The sequence below is a fragment of the Hemicordylus capensis genome, chromosome 2, assembly GCF_027244095.1.
Source record: "Hemicordylus capensis ecotype Gifberg chromosome 2, rHemCap1.1.pri, whole genome shotgun sequence".
Taxonomy (NCBI): Eukaryota; Metazoa; Chordata; class Lepidosauria; order Squamata; family Cordylidae; genus Hemicordylus; species Hemicordylus capensis.
This window is the reverse complement of record NC_069658.1, coordinates 414893877-414912676: the sequence shown is the minus strand read 5'-3', so window position 1 is coordinate 414912676 and position 18800 is coordinate 414893877. Positions and strand designations below refer to the sequence as shown.

The window sequence follows — 18800 nt, the reverse complement described above, 5'->3', positions numbered from 1 at the left end:
GGTGTAGTGGTTAGAGTGCTGGACTAGGACCAGGGAGACCTGAGTTCAAATCCCCATTTAGCCATGAGACTTGCTGGGTGACTCTGGGCCAGTCACTTTTCTCTCAGCCTAACCTACTTCACAGGGTTGTTGTGAGGAGAAACTTAAGTATGCAGTATACCGCTCTGGACTCCTTGGAGGAAGAGCGGGATATAAAATGTAAAAAATTTTAAACATTTTTTTTTAAAAAAAATTAAATTTAATTTAACTTAAGTGTAATTTGGCCTTGAGCAAGCACCCACAGTGGAGTTTTGGCTGGCACAATAAATAATTGGCAGACGGTGGTAAAGACAGTCCAAACTCCTAACGCCAGCATTCAGTTACTGGGTGGAGGGAGGACTTTACTTTGGCAAGGCTCAGCTGGTGAGAAAGTGGCAAGGAGCCTAGCTCAGCAGAGGGTGAGAAAATCTTGCTGGCAGCAGGCAGCAGGCCACTGGCAGGGTCTCAGAGTCCCACAGGCTGCAGCAACATAGCAGACCTTCCCCTGTGCTGGGCTTGGAGGGAGGACATCGGAGAGGAGAGGGAACCTGGCACATAAGTGACAGATGGACAGACAGTTGAGTGGTATGTTGGGAAGAGCTCTGATCTCAGATGGTCAGGGCAGGAAGAGTCAACTGCCACCACTCATTAGGGCTTTCTGTCAGCAACTAAAATGCGAGACCAAAATTAACTCGAGAGTGACCACGGCTGGAACCATCTGCTCCTGGCCTCCCTCTTTCCCACTAGTATAAGGGCTGTTGACATCACTACACGGTTTGAGGGGGAAACTGGGACATGGAGCAGGGATGGGAATTAACAGGAACATGAGAGTTGGAGGGCTACTAGTCGGAGGGCTAAAGGCCACCTCCAGCCTCAGAGGCAGGATGCCTCTGAGTACCAGTTGCAGGGGAGTAACAGCAAGAGAGAAGGCATGCCCTCAACTCCTGCCTGTTGGCTTCCAGCGGCGTCTGGTGGGCCACTGTGTGAAACAGGATGCTGGATTTGATGGGCCTTGGGCCTGATCCTGTTCTTATGAGATGCTGCATTATACTGAGCCTGACCATTAGTTTACCTTACTCAGTTTTGTCTACTCTGACTGGCAGTGGCTCTCCAAAGTTTCCAGCAGGAGTCTCTCCCAGTCCCGGCCCTACCTGCGGGTGCCAGGAGTTGGGCCTGACTTCTGCATGCAAAGCAGATACTCCACTCCTGAGTTAGGGGCCCCTCCCCTCAAGACAAAAGACAAGGGAATGGCAGAGCCCGATAACAGAACCCAGCAGCACCATATCTCCAGCCTTTCTCACCTACTTTCTGGCTCATAGTGGGCTCCAGCAGCAGATTAGATCTGGTGGGGTTGGCTCATCCCCAAAGCACCTTTTAGTCTTTTGCAATATTTGTGGACATGTGTGCAACATTAGGACGGGATAGGAGGAGAGCTCTGTTTTAAAATTGCACATGGCTGACCAATATTGGGCAGATGCAGGAAGAACAAGTCCTGTATGAGAAAGCTTTGAAACTCAGCGCTTCTCTTTTCAGCAGATCTGGGGACTCCTGAGTGAGGGCAGCCATGCGGTACGTGACCAACAGGGCTCCCAGGAAGCAGTATGTGGTACTGGGGGGGGGGCACCCTGCCCTCCATTGAAGACCCCCACCTCTGCCTTGTCTGCACCCAGCTGGAGCTTGGCCAGTTGCTGGGATGCTGGCTTTGCTTCAGGCACCTGCTCAGCCAGCTGGCCAACTCATGAGCCTGCAAAGAAAGCCTGAGCTGTTTGGGATGCTCAGGAAAGGGCCACCCTCAGTGCCCGCATTCCAGACACGGAAGGAGCGACCACAGCAAAGGCTGTTGGGCCAGCACCAAAGAAGCCTAGGCCGGAGAGGAAGCCCACACTGGTAGCCTGCTCCGACCTCTCTCCCCGAAAGGTAAGGCACGAAGTACATTTCTACGGGGCTGAGGCAGAATTCCCGGGTTCTTCTCTCTCACTTCCTCCCCCACCCCCCGGGACCTTTTGAAAGGGGGCAGGGGTGGCGTCAAGGCAGAATTCCAAGGCTTCAAATGTCCCCCGATCCCAGCTCTGGGAAGAATATTATGCTGCTGCCAAGTGGCTGATGATGACGGTGGGGGAGAGAGAGAGAGAGAGATGTTAGGAGGCAGGATTTTCTCCCTCCCCTCCGAGTCTTCAGCACGCCACATAAGACCAAGGACTCTATCGTCGACGCAGAATCTAGTTTAAATTGCCTCCTCCTTCTCTGCAAGACAATAACACAATTATCTGTAGCTGGAAGAAACCAACCTCATGGCACTGGGCGGGGGGGGGGCGCCCGGCGTATATGTACATAGTTTGCAATCGCTGCTTTTGCAGTCCCTGTAAGTGGCCGTCGCAAAACAACCGCCCAACAAAATTCAAGAGTCTCGCCTCGCTCTCCTCCCTTTGCCAGAAACCCACTCCTTACGGGGTGGGCGCGGGGAAGGAGAAGGTGATCTCTTCTTTCTCTGAACCTATTATCGTCCCCCCTCGGGTCGCCCAACTTCTTACTTGGCTCCTCCCAGTCCTTGATGAGGTCACTCTTCAGCTGTCGTAGGAAAAGATTATTTTGTAGAATTTTGAATTGGAGGAAAACGAGGGGGGTGGGTGGGAACTGTTTCTGGCAGGGAGGAGGAGATTGATCTTTTATTTCGGCAGCTCCCTGCATGGTCTTTCAGTTACCAGCAGTTGCTCTCTGGAGTGGGTGGAGCTGGAGGAATGTTGCTTTTGCAGACCAGTTCTCTGAAAGGGTGGTGGGAACCCTTTCCTAGACTGGTAAGTTATACCATGCCGTTTATTTGTACTTTATGTTGGTCTTCCGGAGACGTGGATCTACATTCCGATTGCCTTTATTCCTAGCATTAAAGGAAGAACGATCCCCCTCCCCTTAGTTTTCCCAAACATACTTTTGTTTTTAAAATTGTGTGTGTACAATCATGGAAAGAGCAGTGTTTTTTTCGGGGGGGGGAGGTTAAACATCATTTCGGATGAGTGCGTGTGTGGTACCTTTGCCAAGTTGGAGTTTGCAACAATTCAGATCAGTATGTCTGGGGGTGGGGTGGAGGAGTGATGTCCGGTGGAGATTAAAAGTGAAGGAAGAACTGTGGGTGGACCGGCAAGGTTTTTATCCGGAGGCTGCCCGTGACCAGTTTATACCAACTGTCTCTCTGAGCTTCCGTAGAACGCGTTCCTCGATTTGATATTTGGGGATCTAAGACATAGATGAAGCCGAGTGAAAAGGGCAACTAAGCGTTCTTCTAGCCCCGCCTCCTACCAAATAATCGCCCGTCTGTAGCACGGTTATTGTGTTGTATTTTTTGTGGCTCTCTCTGGAACTTCCTTACAAGTCGACAACGCGCTGTAGCAAACCTTCAGTGTTAGGGACTGCTTGCTAATCCTGCCACCCACCTCGGAGATTCGCAGCTGTGTCCTTTCTTCCCTTCCTCTAAACACAGGCTAACTATAGCGGTATTCTAAACCGATTCTAGCCCTCTGATCCCAAAGGGAATATTTCCGTTAAACTCAGCGTCGCTTTCCTGTCTGGGATCCAAGCCATGGTCGAGAGAAGAGGAGCCAGCAGCACCTCTGTAGCCAATAGTGTATGCACACACCAGTAGTCAGGCTCCGGTGATCCATTGCTGCAGCAGCAGCAGCAGCCCTAAACGTGGCACTCGTGCATCCATTGGAGTGGAAGATTATCTTCAAAAATACTTTGTAGGACAGGAAAAAGGGAAGGCGAGACCAAAGGACAGAGGTTTAAATTAGACCTCACTCAGGTCTGGAATTTCCTTCAGCCCGAAATCAGGGCTGGGAAAAGTAATAATGAAGAGTGCCCCTGAGCATGTGCAAAGTGCCTCCCCCCCCCGCCAAGTAACCAGCAGCTGTTCATATACATTTTAGATGAAGAAGCAGAGTTCCCAAAGTATGTGGGCACTGCTTCCAGCAGACTTGGGTTCAGACTTTTAAAAAATAAGTCGAGCAGTAAATTGGAGCTTAAATAATGTATGACTGGTAGCTTTGCTCTGCACAATGGCGGCTTTAAGCACAGGCAGAGTAGGCACTTGCCTATGGCAATTTTGCCGCTCCTCAGATTTTGCCACCCCTCTCTAGGGGTGAGGGGAAGCCCCCCTTTTAGTGAAGGCTGCTCAGCAGCGGCTTCGGCAAGGGGAGCAAAGGGAAAGTCCCCACCTTTACCTTTGAAGCACCGCACAGGTGACAGGGCTGCAGCAACTGCAGCAGAGAGGCTGGTAGTGGGGCAAGGGGAAAGTTCCCCCTTTTAGCAATGCCACTGCATGGATGGTGAGGGCAGTGAGGGAGATCTCCTTCCATCTCCCCTCCGCCCTCCCAAATGACTCCACGGCCCCTCTCCAGTCTGTTATGGGCCTTTCTCCGCACATGAAACACAGGCTTCAAATAAAAGGTTAGATAGCTTAAAGAAGAGCAAATGTACTAGATGGAAGCTTGACAAATCCCAGACACCAGGGAGCCATGGCACATAAAAATTTAACTGTAGCTCCTGGTCTAGAATATTCAGTTAGTTATTTACTAAAATGTTTTTCCCAGGAAGCCCTATTTCTGTTCCAAATATGTTAAATCTGGTAATTTTGCCAAGGGTCCATTGTCTAGCTCCTAAATTTGGGGGCTAGATCCTAGATCCAAAGAAAAATTTCCAGAGCGTGTGCTAGGTGATGCTAGGGTATATGTTCTGAGAATTTGCTGTTTTTAGGGCCACCTCACATAGCCTGTATTTTCCTACACAGAGGGAATTTCCATGGAGAAAATACAGTGAAACTCTTGTGTAGATCATTATGCACAACAGTTGCACATTTGTGTACACCCAATTGAGTGACTTGTTCCACTGCCAGTCACAGTTCCCCAGCAGATAAACACAGACCAATAAGCATGCTATGTGCCCATCACATCAACTGCCTACGTGTGAGTTTTACACTATTTCCTTGGTAGGAGCTGTGGGTGCCTTATAATGCAGCCCTATGAATAACTTAACATGGGTGACTTCTCTGTTTAATAGCCTGCATACCCTTGAAGTAATAAGTGGATAATATTATTAATAATAATCCCTTTCAGTGCATGGTTGTGGATTGACATTAGTGACCATGAGTACAAGATTCAAAGGAGGGACAGTCATACTGGATTAATTAAAACAAGAGTAATCTTAGCCCTATTCACACATTATGTTCAGCACATGTACATTCTTTGTACAGTGTACATACATACAGTTATTCACATATTATGCTGAAAGCACATACAATTCTTATTTACCAGCATTTGAGAGGTTTTCTGTGCCCAAGTGCAGTTTTAAAATGAACGCAGGTACTAATGGCGCAGCGGGAAATGACTTGCCTAGCAAGCATGAGGTTGCCAGTTCGAATCCCCCACTGATATGTTTCCCAGACTATGGGAAACACTATATTGGGCAGCAGCGATACAGGAAGATGCTGAAAGGCATCATGTCATACTGCACCAGAGGAGGCAATGGTAAACCCCTCCTGTATTCTACCAAAGACAACCACAGGGCTCTGTGGGCGCCAGGAGTTGGCACCGACTCGACGGCACACTTTACCTTTACCTTACAGTCATTAAAACAAAAACATGTGCAGACACCTGAACGTACACACAACAGAATGGCTGAGTAGGGCTACTGTGATGATGATGGTGGTGGTGGTGGTGGTGATGATGATGATTTATTTGATTTCTATACCGCCCTTCCAAAAATGGCTCAGGGCGGTTTACACAGGGAAATAATTAGAAAAATAAATTATTTTTATAATTAAAAATAAATAATAAATAATAAATAATAAATAAAATAAATTATTTTTATAAAGAGAAATAAAAGAATTGCAACCCTTCAAATATTCAGGACTGGTCTGTGCTATTTGTGTACCCTGCACATCTATGAGTCCCTCCCTGTGAATGCATCTCCTCTCGTTCGCTTTTAGTTCAGATCACCTCCTCTCACACCCACTATAACTTTCCAGTGCCATATTGCAAAGAGCTTTTCTTTTCCAGTTGCAGGGTAAGTGCAGCTGAATTAGGATCGTAGTCACACAAGAGTATTCTTATGAAGCTTGGTGGCTGGTTGTACAGTGCCCTTAAAGGGCACTCTGTCTTGGACAAATGCTCCGTTTGTCTGATATTGAGATACCTACATGGAGTTCTGATGGAAGTGTCAGTCTTCCATTCCAGCTTGGCACCAGCCTCCTTTTGAACTTTACTCATTGTTTTAGGAACTTCTCCATCTGTCAAGAGATGCTGCAACAGGAATAGTTGTCGGTGATAGGTGAGGTTGCAAAGTCTTTAAAAGTAAAAAAAAAACAAATGCTCTAGAGAAATAAAGGACAACTTGTTATGTTCTGAGAGATGGTGATGGGACAATTCTTAAAGAAAGTGGACACTTGGCAACCCTGGTTATAGGGAAGTCCTGGGGGTTGTCTGTACTTCTTTGCCCTTTGCACAGCTTGAAAGAGGACCCATGAAAAATGAGGAATACTTCCCTCCACCCCCACCCCGAAGCTGGGAAGGCAGCCCAAATTTGCTGGCTCCTCATTCCAGCTCCTGCTTCAATTCACTCAGCCTCCCCTTTCCCTCTGGCACTGGGAAGAGGACCCAGAAGTCCTGGCCCCTGACCAAGTTTAATTCGTTGTTGAATTTAGATTAAATTATGGACTTCCACCTCCCTGTGTCCCCCGTTAGCCCCTAAGCTGCCCCCCTTACATCCCACTCTGATGTGAGGGGACAGCTTATTGGTTTTACGCACAAGCCTTGCACTGAACTTGGTGTGATGGGGGCATTATTTATGTTGCTAACTCCAGCTGTTCTTGGGGGAGGGCCGGGCGGGGGGGGGGAGATTTGTCATGCTTTCCACTATTTGGATTATATACAGAGCTTAACTCTTGGGAAGTGGGATGGGTGGGGAGTCTTGGGGAATCAAGGGAGCGGGGTAAGCATGTGCATGTGTGTGAATGAAGTGCAGCCCGCAGGGTTGTCCACTTTACTCCTTATTTATTGTCAGTGGCTTAGGTTTGGGCTGGATAGAGTAGTGGAATATTCCCCCTCCCATTGCTGTTTTTTTCTGGTGAGAAAGGTGAAATCACATGCCCAACCCCAATTAAAAAAAAAGAAAATCTGGCTTCTGAATTGCAGCTATGCCACATTCCTCTTCTCCCATTCCTCGTACCCGGCCTTGTCATCAGACACTCCTGCACTTCTGTTCTTTGACAGTCTCAGCACCATGACTGTCAGCTTCTGACTTGTCATGTCTTCTTCCCTCACTGACTTGCTGTAACAGGAAGGTGGGGAAAGGATGGGTCTCTAAAGGAAGAGGAGATTGGTTGTCTATCTAAAATTCCCAGCTGTGATGTTGATGGTGATGGTGGTTGTCACAACTAAAGCCTAGGCAAACCTCTCCGCAGGCTCTCCCTCCTGCTTGAATGGCTCCTGACAACTGAATTGCATCTTGGCTGGCGAGGATGGATCCGACATCGTTACTTCCACTTGTTGTCACCCCTGACCCCCGGGGCTTTAATCAGGGGACCACAGAGCCCAGTGAACCTGCTTTGGACCCTTGCAGCCTCCTATCTGAAAGACACTATGAAGTTGTGCCCTGTGTGATCTGTGCTCTCTGCTGCATTTTTGGAGTTGTTTACTGCTGCTTTGGTGAGTAGAAGGAAAAGGAGAATGTGTGTTTGAAAGTTGCCTTTAGCTTTGCATCTCTTTCCCTTGCCTGTCCCTATCAAGTTGCCCTCATCATCTAATTGTAAACTTCTCCTACTTCTTCTGAAGTAGAAGAGAGTAGGTGCATTGCATGACATGAGCAGGTAACTTTCCATAGCTATGTGCAGAACAGGTGATGTGGAGAAGCCATTTCATAGCATCCAGTGGCACAATCCTGAAATATATTTTTAGAAGTTGACAGTTCCCAAGCCTTTAATTCCTTACAAACTCAAACTCTTTGACATCCAGATTCCTCCAACCTATGTATTGTTCAGTGTGCCATGCATATGTAGCTTCAAAGTCTTACAGTGTTCAGAATTCTAAAACTTCAGGACATCCTAGCACAACCTTGCAAATACATCTACAAAAGTGACTAGCCTGCTAGCCCATACATACCTGCTTAAGATATATTCACAGCTTGAAAAAGAGAGAAGATCTCACTGATTTTCCAAATTGCCGTTGTTTCCCTTCTGGTCATTTAGAGGCAATTCCTGCGTACCTCAGTTGAAGGGGTACATGACTGTTTGCAAACCTCTGTGAGCAATATTGTTGTATCAGTTTCCAAGCAAGAAAGCAGATACTCTTTCATCAAGTAGGCACAGTTGGACAGTATCGGGGGTGTAAGAAGTCTGGAGGCGGCCGCTCCCCATCGCCTTTGCAATCCGCTGCCCGCTACATGTTCAGGCTGAGTGCCATGTTTAGCCCCAATTCTGTGCCAGCCGCGCCCTTTATGCCAGTGTCAGAAATGTGAAGGAGAGAAAGGAAGCACCCAGCTGGTAGATGCAGGCACACGGGCTGGGAAGAGGGTGACAGGTGGTGCATCCGTGCCCTGATGCTGGCCCCGCCCCCTGTGTCAGTGTCAGGGGCATGGCCAGCATTGGAACATAGATGTGCCATCCATTGCCCTCTCCTAGCCAGTGAGCACTGCTTTCGCATTGGCTGAGTGCCCGGTGGGGGGAAGACACACTCAGGCAACCCCCAGACATTGTGGACCAGAAGATGTTTGTCCCTGCCCCAGTTCAATGGTGACTGCACCACTGGACAGTATACTCCATTATTAAATATAGATCTGGTATAAATCAGCAGCTGGTATGTGTAAATGGAACACATCACTTAAAATCAATATAATGTATCTCAGTTTACTCCTGTATTTAACTTTTCACCCAAACACCCATGCTTATTAGTTCAGTTATCTCAGTCTTTCCTTTGGTTGTGCCATGTGAATTGCAGAAGGGGGAAAAATGTGGCTATCCAATATGGATGTAAAGCAGAAACACACATTCCAACATTTGTGAAATGAACTCAGTGGGCAGGAAGCTGATGGAATGAGCAACTATTTCTGTGGGGTCTGGAGACTGGTGTGCTCCTCAACCTTGTCTTCAAAATACACAGTCCTGTGATATATTTAATGAATGTGCGCTAAACATTTTGACTGCAGCAAAACTGTATATATATATTTTTGCACATTATACAGATTTAGCCTTCAAATAAAGTACCCAGTTTATATAATAATTCTAATTCTGCCATTACTGGATATGTTGCAATAATGGGAGGTGTGGAAGGTGGAGATGGGAATCAGGTACACTCCAGCAATTGTTTTAGTGGGTAAAAAAGTGGATACTGTAGTTTCTTGATAATGTGCTTTTATTGATTAGGTACAATTTTAGGGCATGAAATATACCCCAGGCTAAACCCTAGTGTGTGTATCACTTGAAGCAGGGAATAAAAAGCTGCCCTGGTGAACTGTAATACTAATTACATTTTCGCTTTTTCCACATCAAGTGTGAACATTCCTGGGAAAGAGGAATCACTTATAGTGCTAAATTATTATTATTTATTATTATTTTTACATTTATATCCCGCTCTTCCTTCAAGGAGCCCAGAGCGGTGTACTACATACTTGAGTTTCTCTTTCACAACAACCCTGTGAAGTAGGTTAGGCTGAGAGAGAAGTGACTGGCCCAGAGTCACCCAGCTAGTTTCATGGCTGAACGGGGATTTGAACTCGGGTCTTCCCGCTCCTAGTCCAGCACTCTAACCACTACACCACGCTGGCTCTCCACACTTGGGGGAATACCACACTTGGGGGGGAAATTGCATTTGAACTGCCATGAATGCCGGCCTAGTAGGCTTGTGGGTTATGGGCTAATGAAAGAAGTTCATTTGAACAATTTGCTGCCCTCTGGCTTTCCCTTCTGGTGATGACCCCCAGTTCTAATCTACCACTTCCTCCTTGTCCTACTGAGGGAGGATTGGGCCCAACCAGCAACCAGTGGTTACCAGTTAGATGCTCCCCCTTACTTTGGCAGAAGATGTGGGCAAGAAATAGAAGCCCACATTTGCCTCTGCATCCACTACCAGCATAAGGGAAGGGGAAGTGCCAAGGTTGGAAGGGGTCTACCAGAGGGCACCTTGCTGAGGGATCCCTCCAATCTGGAATGGGCCCTGCTAGTATCCCAGGCTTCTCCTTCGTTTATGTCAGTTTGCATTTCTGAAACTATGAATGTGTGCACATGAAAAAGCAACTTAAACGGCTTCAGCCAGAGTCACATTAATGATAATAACCGCTGTTCCATTTCAAGCTGTCCCTGTGTCTTCTGTAAGTTGCCAGTTCACACTGAAGTTTCTCCAGATGGCTAAGTACCCATTTAAAAAGTCCCACCTGTCTGTGTGAACAGGCCTATAGAGAAAGCTTAATGAGCAGGAGAAGCAGGAGCATGGACTTTTGCAGAGGAGTATGTATTCCTGCTTCTGAGTGACTTGGGAAAAGTTAGCATTCAGAGAGCAGAGCCTGCTGCCCCTCTTCTTTGGACGCTTTGTGTCCAGCACCACAAGCAAGCCAGCTTCCTGTCAATAAAGTAGAACAAAGGTAGACAATGGGATATTTCACTGAAGACGATCTCTGAAAAACCCCTATAGGAATTCCTAACCTCAGCTGACCTACAGAACAAGGATGAGAGCAAGTAAGAGAGCAACCTATCCAAACTTCCAGTCTGACTGCACCAGTGCATTGAGGAGAGCTGGTCTTGTGGTAGCAAGCGTGACTTGTCCCCTTAAGCTAAGCAGGGCCCACTCTGGTTGCATTTGAATGGGAGACCACATATGAGTACTGTAAGATATTCCCCTCAGGGGATGGAGCCACTCTGGGAAGAGCAGAAGGTTCCAAGTTCCCTCGCTGGCATCTCCTGTCTCCAAGATAGGGCTGAGAGAGGTTCCTGCCTGCAACCTTGGAGAAGTCACTGCCAGTCTGTGTAGACAATACTGAGCTAGATAGACCAATAGTCTGACTTGGTATATGGCAGCTTCCTATGTTCCTATGAAGCAGCAATTTCTGACACCCTCCTCTTCCCTGAAAATATGTCCTTGAGGGTTGCACAGCCCTCAAGGGTATACTTTCAAGTGGCACATAGGGCTTCCTGGGGAAGGGGAGCTGTCAAAAATTGTGCTTCCTCACTGCACAGGTGCGGTTAGTTGGGAAGTTCTTTTCGGCTGCTCTTTCACTGCACTGGTGCGTCCTTGCTCTGTATTTCAGCCTTCATTTGCCATGACATGAATCCACCCATTAAAAGTCACAAATGATGATACCTTTCCCCTGAATACTCAACATAGACTTCAGTTTTACTAAATAGCCAAGAATCAATGGTTGCAACAAAAACAGTGGATTCATATTTGATCTGTTTAAAATAAAATCAAGTAACATGTTGTCTTTCAGTAAGAGTGATCATAAACTGCATGTAACATTGGTTCCAAATGATTATGTAAAGAAGGCTGATTTTCCACAAGGTAACTTCTCATGCTGTGTTCTCAGTGTTTCATATGAGCAGTTTGCTTCATAATGAGAACATGGATTGATTAGACCATTTGTCATAGGAAAGCTGCCTTCTACCAAGTCAGACCCTTGGTCCATCTAGCTCAGTATTGTCTACAGTGCCAGGCCTGCTCAACTTAGGCCCCCCAGCTGTTTTGGGACTACAATTCCCATAATCCCCACGCACAGTGGCCAGTAGCCAGGGATTATGGGAGTTGTAAGCCAACATCTGCAAGAGGGCCAGAGTTGAGCAGCCCTAGTTCTACACAGACAGGCAGCAGCTTCTCCAAGCTTGCAGGCAGGAGTCTCTTTCAGCCCTATCTTGGAGATGCCAGGGAGGGAACTTAGAACCTTCTTCATGCAGGTGCTCTTCCCAGAGTGGCCCCATCCCCTAAGGGAAATATCTCCAGTGCTCACACACGCAGTTTCCCATCCAGCTGCAAACCAGGGAAGGCCCTGCTTAGCAAAGCAGACAATTCATTCTTGCTACCACAAGGCCAACTCTCCTCCCATAGGCCAGCTATCAGCAGTGTCTGGCTTGACCAGGCCTCCCCTAGCAAAGTTGGCCACACATTACATTTCCTCTGCAGTGCTCACCTTGTTTCTTTTTCTGTCCGCAGGTTACCGCTGTTTCAAAGCCATCATGTTTCTCTCAGGTCTCCTCTTTGGCTCGGCTGTGATCTTCTTGCTCTGCTACAAGGAGCGCATCTTAGACACTCAGCTCAGCCTGGAGGTCAGCGCCGGCATTGCCCTGGGCATTGGAGTCCTGTGCGGCTTAGTCACTATGCTGGTGCACTCGGTTGGGTTGTTCCTGACTGGGCTTTTGCTTGGCTTGCTCGTGGCCACAGCTGGGCTGGTGGCCACTGAGCCTCTCTATGAACTGCCCAGCGTGTGGGTCCCTGCTGGATCTCTGCTGGGCTCAGCCCTCTTGGGTGCTGTGGTGGCCTTGCGCTGGCAAAAAGCCCTCACGGTGGTCTCCACAGCAGTGTTTGGGGGTGCTGTGCTCACCCTCTGCTTGGACTATGCTGTGGAGAGCCTGGCTTTGGGCCGCCACGTATATGACCGCCTACGCCTGGCGCCTTCTCCCCCGCTCTGCTGGTGCGGCTGGGCCGTGCTGGCCACCTGGCCTTTCCTGGCCGTGATGGGAGTGCTGCTGCAGTGGAAGGTGACTGCGGAAGGATTTTCCCACACGGATGGTGAGTGGAAGACTTTGGGTGTTTGGGGCCCCTACGGAGGGAGAGGCAAGGAAGGGGAGGAGACCCAGCTGTCTGGGCCTGTCGGTCCTAGGCTATAGCTTGCATGTGCTTTTTAAATATTTCACAGGTGAGTGGAGGTTGGAGGGGGAATAAGGAGGAGTCATGGGTCAGGAGAGGCCATAGAGTCATGGGGATGCACCAGGACAGATAGATGCGGGTTCCATCATTGAGACCTGAAGGCAAAGGGCTTCAAGGGTGTAAGAAGAGGCTTCCTATATCAGATGAAAGGTCCCTCTCATTCAGGGCTGCACAGCTCCCCCACTACACCCATCCGCAGCTCTTGTTGGACTTCAGTTTCCATCATCTCCAGCTGCGGCGGGCAGTAGTCAGAGATAATGGGAGTTGTAGTCCAACAACAGCTGGAAGGCTGATGTTGTGCAGCTCTGCTTTAGTCTAACTTGCTAGGGCCACTGAGATGCCTCTGGGAAGCTTTAAAAGGAAGGTATGGAGACAGCAACAGCCCTCCCTGTTTGTTCCCAGCATCTGGTATTTGGAGGTATACTGCCTCCAAACGTGGAGATCTGTCAACCTATCACAGCTAGTAGGCATTGCTCTGTCTTCCATGAACTTGATCCGCAAGGCAGAATTGAGCACTAAAAATGTTCCAAAGTATATGATCACAATTCTGTAATTACATTTTAACATACAAAGTTTTATATTTGTGCACAGAATTCAGGACCCTAAGAACCCTGTCTGTCTGTCTTTATCAGAGCCAGTTTCTAGCATCAAAGTTCTAGACTTGAAATCAATGCTTGATGAAATCTCATAATTTCTGTGTGCTTGAAGAGCGGGGGCAACAGTGGTTTCCTGCATAGTTTTGGGTCTCTTCCCTTGATTGGCAGAAGGAAAACATACTAGACAAAATTAGCCAATACAGGGAAACTTCACCATTCGCAGTCCCAACGTCCGTGGCTCTTCGTATCCGCGACTGGGTAATTGACACCTGACCTTGGCATATGCTGAAAACATAGAGTTAAGATCAGCAGTGTCAGGGTGGCCAGAAATGACCTCTGAGGTTATTTCCAACCACCATTTTGGGAACAAGGGCCATTTTGTGGCTTCCCCCCAACCCCAATTCCTTCTGTGATTTTTCATGGGAAAACTGGGGATGGGGGAGGGGGCATTCCTGGACAGCTGGAGACCCATGGAGCATGGTAGGGCACTTTATTTCCCTTTTGGGGAACTGATTTTTGGTGATTTTTTTCAGCATCCAGTAACCTAACCCCCCACCCACACCCCCATTCCTACTGCCTTAATGTCCCATTATCTGCAGTTTTGTTACCCGTGGAAATCTGCAGGAACGGCACCCCTGTGGAAAACAGGGTCCACTTGCATATGCACATTGTTTTAATTTGTATATGTTGTTTAGCTCATAAGGAATATAAACATCCCTGTGGATAAGGAGTGAACTGAAATTTTGTGATGGGGATACATTGTGCAGATTCAATGAATCCATGCACATTTGCTTTATAAGTGAAATTTATTCTGATTGCATCCCCTGCCCCATAACTATATGCTTATTTTATAAGGGACTTTAGTAGTGGAAGGGAGGTGACAGGATGATGATGGACAACAGGTTGTGAACAAACATGGAGGGACCATGAGAAGTGTGGCATCGCTGACCACCTTTCTGTCCTCCTCCTTCCCGAGAAGCCTCAAGAGTGAGTCATGTACCTCATTTCTGATTTAAAGGAGTTGAAGGAGATACCCCCTTCAACTCCTTACAAACAAACAAAAACAAACCTAATCCATAACATGAAAGCTGAGATTCTGAGGATTTGTGACATAAACAACTGTGCAGACTCTGCTACCTGTACATAAAGCTGAGGCAGGATGGTTTGAAGGAGTTGACAGAAAGGTTTGAAAAAGGGAGTGGCCAAGAGGCGGCCTGGTGTCAGCATGCAACATCCTCAAGCAGCTGCCCAGGTCCCACCGCACTTGGCACCTGCCTTCAGGGACACCCCTCAGGAAGGCTGGGCTTTGACCACAATTTGGCAAGCAGCCATTAAGTTCCCACCCTGCCCACAAGGCCCCAGATGTAGTGTTAGCCTTTGTGGTGGGGAAACTGGCAGTTGCCAGTGGAGACGGCCTGTACTTGTGGTGACTGCCGTACCCCCTACTCATGGCCTGGGCTGATGCAATGTCTGATGCATTGTGGGAGGGGGAAATGGTGGATTTCAGGAGACTTCTCCTTTAAGAAGGAAAAAGAAAGACATGAGATCAAGCGATCATGCTACGAAGTAAGCCCCTGAAGTGCATCTTAGTGGGCCCACCTTTCAGAGGACACTTTGCTGAGGACCTCCTCAAACCTGGAACTAGCCATGGCTGAGAGACAATATTGCAGTAAAGTAACTATCTCTCCCCCCCACCCCTCACTAAACCTTATCCTGAGGTCAGGGATGAAAGAAAGCCCTTGCTGCCTACCCTCTAGGGCAGGGCTGCTAAACTTCGACCCTCCTGCAGATGTTGGCCTACAATCCATCTTATTTGTTTATTTATTTGTTTGTTATTTCTCTGTGGAAACTGCCCTGAGCCATTTTTGGAAGGGCGGTATAGCAATCGAATGAATGAATGAATGAATTCCAAATAATCCCTGGCTTTTAACCACTGTGGCTGGGGGTTATGGAATTGTAGTCCAAAAACAACTTGGGGCGGGGGCCCTACACTAAGCAGGCCTGCTCTAGGGACTCTCTCCTGTGTCTTGGCTTTCCCCAAGGCTGAAGGGTTTTGCTGGGGCGGGGTGGGTGATTTCTCTTTCTCCCCTCCGGTTTCTCTGGGCTGGGCCGCCTCCTTGCGTGGTTTGGGTCAGCAAGCACTGTCTGATCTCCCACACCTGTTCTCTTGCCCTTAAGTGGTCCTCAATCGGAGACAGAAGCAGCTGCAGCTCTTGCGGATTCGGCAGCGCGAAGCCAAGAAGAGGCAGAGCCAGGCGCCGCAGGAGGGCTCGTACCGGCATAAGCCCAGTGCTGTCAAGCGCTGTGCAGGAGATGTCCTCGCACCAGTGAGTGTTGAACCAGCAGTTGTTTCTGCCACAGATATTCTCTGCATCCCGTTCACTACAATGCCAGCCCCACCACTGCATCTGCTTCCTCCTGCAAAAGCCTCTCCAACCATGCCTTCTTGGCCTTCCCCCAGTGCCATCTTAGATCTTCAGAGATCCAGAGGGACAATTGGCTACTATGGGAAGTGATGAGCAGGAGAGAACGATCCATAAAGCTGTTGGGGGGGACACGTGTTCCCTTGCCTTCTCCTCCTCCTGCTGCCTGTGCATGGCTGCCTCCTTGCTCTTATCATCCTGGAGCTGGCTGCATCCCTAGCCGCCCCCCCCCCCCCAACACACACTTAGAAAACATCTCTCTTTTCCGTGTATTGATGCCTTTCTGTGCAGAGGAATTACATCCCTAACCCATTAATCCTGTTAGCCAATGGTAAACAAGGATTGTTGGAATCCATCTTGACTTAATAGAACCATACAGTTCTATGAGGCAGAAGGCAATCAAGAGGCAGAAGGCAATCTAGTCTGATCTCTGTCCAAAAGCAGCAGAATCATCTCTCCCCCCCCCCCCCACTCCACATGTTCCATTCTTAGATGAATTTGTTGAATGTCGGCTCCACAGCCCGAGCAGACGCACGACTGGGGACTGGGGTGCAAGGGATGCGCTGACGCCCTTCTCCCTCGGCAATAGCCCGGGTACATGACTCAGGCTACCTGGTGGGGCAGCACCGGCCTTGGGCCCAATCCCAGCACTCCACACAAGCAGCCCTACCTGGGTAGGACTGTGCAAGGCTGGGTTGGGCTGCTCGTGTGAACAGCCTCAGAGACTTCTGTGCAGCTTTATAGCTCAGAAGGACTTTCAAAGCCGTTTACAAGAGAGCCTAGCAATAAAACCAAATGGCCAGGAATAGAAATAAATGTAATTTATGGTGCCCAGATTATTTAGCCAGAGTGTCCTGCCCTCATTCTTGGTCTTCTCTGGTCACCATTTGGTGTCCTCCTTCCATCATGGCCTTATAGAGAGCTTGCTAAGGGCCTCTGATGCCAAGGAATATGGCTGAGCAGCTGGAACACGAGCCCTATTCAGACCATACACTGTGCGTGCATTCAGGTGTTTGTACACATGTAAGTGCTTTTGTGTGAATGACTATACACATGTTCATTTCAGAAATGGACCTGGGTACAGACCCTCTCAAATGCAGGGCACGGATGTGTACTGCTGTCCATGCATTGAGCATAATGTGTGTATAACTGTGCACGCATACACAGTACACCAATTGCACGTGCATTGAACATAGCATGTGAATAAGGCTTTTCTCAGTCTTTGATGGAGGCAAGTCTTCCCTTGTTGACCGTCACATCTGCTACAGTACACCAGTGTTTGTATGCAAAGCCTGAATGTTTGGAATGCAGGTTGTTCTCTTGGAAACAATGCTGGACACATGGCCGGTGGTAGCTCTGGCAGGCACAACATCCTTGCATGTGTCCACTGTGTGTTTGGAGGTGCACTTCACAGCAAAGACAAGTGCTATGTTAACTTCAGTTGCCTCTGACTGTGAGGAAAACTCCAGGTACCAGCTTATTGCAAGAAAATATCTTACTGTTTGCCTGTTCATGAGCTGAACCCTCTCTCTCTCTCTCTCCCTCTCTCTCCACCCCCACTTCTCCATTCCACACTCTGAAGAGTTACATCCAGAGCCTGCGTGACCGCCAGCAGCTGGGGACCGGCACATCGCTAAGCAGCCTGAGCGCCAATGCTCATACCACCGTGGACCTGGATTATGACTGTGGTTCCACGGTTCCCCTCACCACACCCCGTGGCTGCCTCTGAAAGGGATGGTTTCTCCTTCCACTTGTGCCTTAACTAGAGATGTAGGCAAGAGCTCAGCTCTGCTCTAGATATTTTATCCTGTGCAGCCGCTGGTATGCAAACACCCTCGGCTAGTCTGCTATTTTTTTAGTCTGTTTTAATGTTCAAAACAAGTGGCTCCAATTCCCTGCTCCGTTGGCAGGACAGGGCTCCAGGCCATGATGACTGTCTCAAAGCAGGAGAAAAGGGATTAAAAACAAAAACAAAACACCACACATTAATTTATTGCCAATTAAGTCAAATGAAGGAAGAAAATCACCTTCCTCTGCAGGGTACCCACAGCTGCCTTCCAAACAATGCTGGCATGAACTGGCTACTCTTGGGTGGCTGACCTTAACTTTTAAGCTACTTTAGTGCCAGCCCTTTCCTGGGCGAAATTAAGCCATAGACTTGCCCCCTTCTTGGATAATGGGATTCTTTGCCCCAGTTTGCAGCAGATCTAGACCACACAGTGCCAAGTGCCTGTGGGTCTAGGTAAACTCCCCATTTAGAGCCTTTACCTCTGGGGCAAGTCAGCTAGGAGGTAACTTGATGTTGTTCTTTGCACTACAAATGGATGTGGCAAAATGCTCTGGTTTGTGGTGCCTTTGCAACATTTTGCACCTTTTTTTTTTTTGTCCCATAAAAGACAGGCCCTTGTGAGGATATTCACAATTTAGTTCCCTTGTCTGTCTTCCTGGAGCAATGTGGTTTGCTTTACTTATATAGGGAAGTTAAGTTCTTGGGCTTTCTCCCTTAATCCAAGTTAGTATGCATACTCCTAATTGTCATTCAAAGTGCCTTTTTCTAGTCTGTAGAGAGCCTTATCTGCACTGAAGTGGTTTTCAGCTTAATTTGACAATGGTGCTTTTAAGACTATGTAGACGATGATTTAAACTGATCCTCCCCGCCCACCCTCCCTCCCACTCACACTCCTAACTGTAGGCTAACTACCCAAATTCCAAATCCTGAACTATTAATCTGAATTCAGTGTGTATGCACTGGGTTAGAATCTTGTCCAAGAGGTCACTCTCTTTGTTATAGTAGATTGTTTTCCTGTGGATTTTTTGGTTACTGTTCATAACTTCTGTTTATAATACTTAACACAGATACATTTGTGCAA

General features: G+C 48.1%; 1 protein-coding gene across 2 annotated transcripts; it reads left to right on the top strand.

Annotated features, from left to right (window-relative positions):
* The first annotated feature begins 1745 nt into the window (after positions 1-1745).
* Positions 1746-18800, top strand: LOC128346690 (transmembrane protein 198-like). 2 transcript variants are annotated; one of them, XM_053300233.1, is made up of 5 exons: positions 1746-1935; positions 7469-7712; positions 12198-12773; positions 15686-15834; positions 17513-18800. In XM_053300233.1, exons 2-5 carry the CDS (start codon positions 7526-7528, stop codon positions 17657-17659), a joined length of 1059 nt encoding a protein of 352 aa, XP_053156208.1. In that variant the 5' UTR covers positions 1746-1935; positions 7469-7525; the 3' UTR covers positions 17660-18800. The 2 variants fall into 2 exon arrangements, with proteins under 2 accessions (XP_053156208.1, XP_053156207.1); XM_053300232.1 differs by lacking the exon at positions 1746-1935 and adding an exon at positions 2655-2813.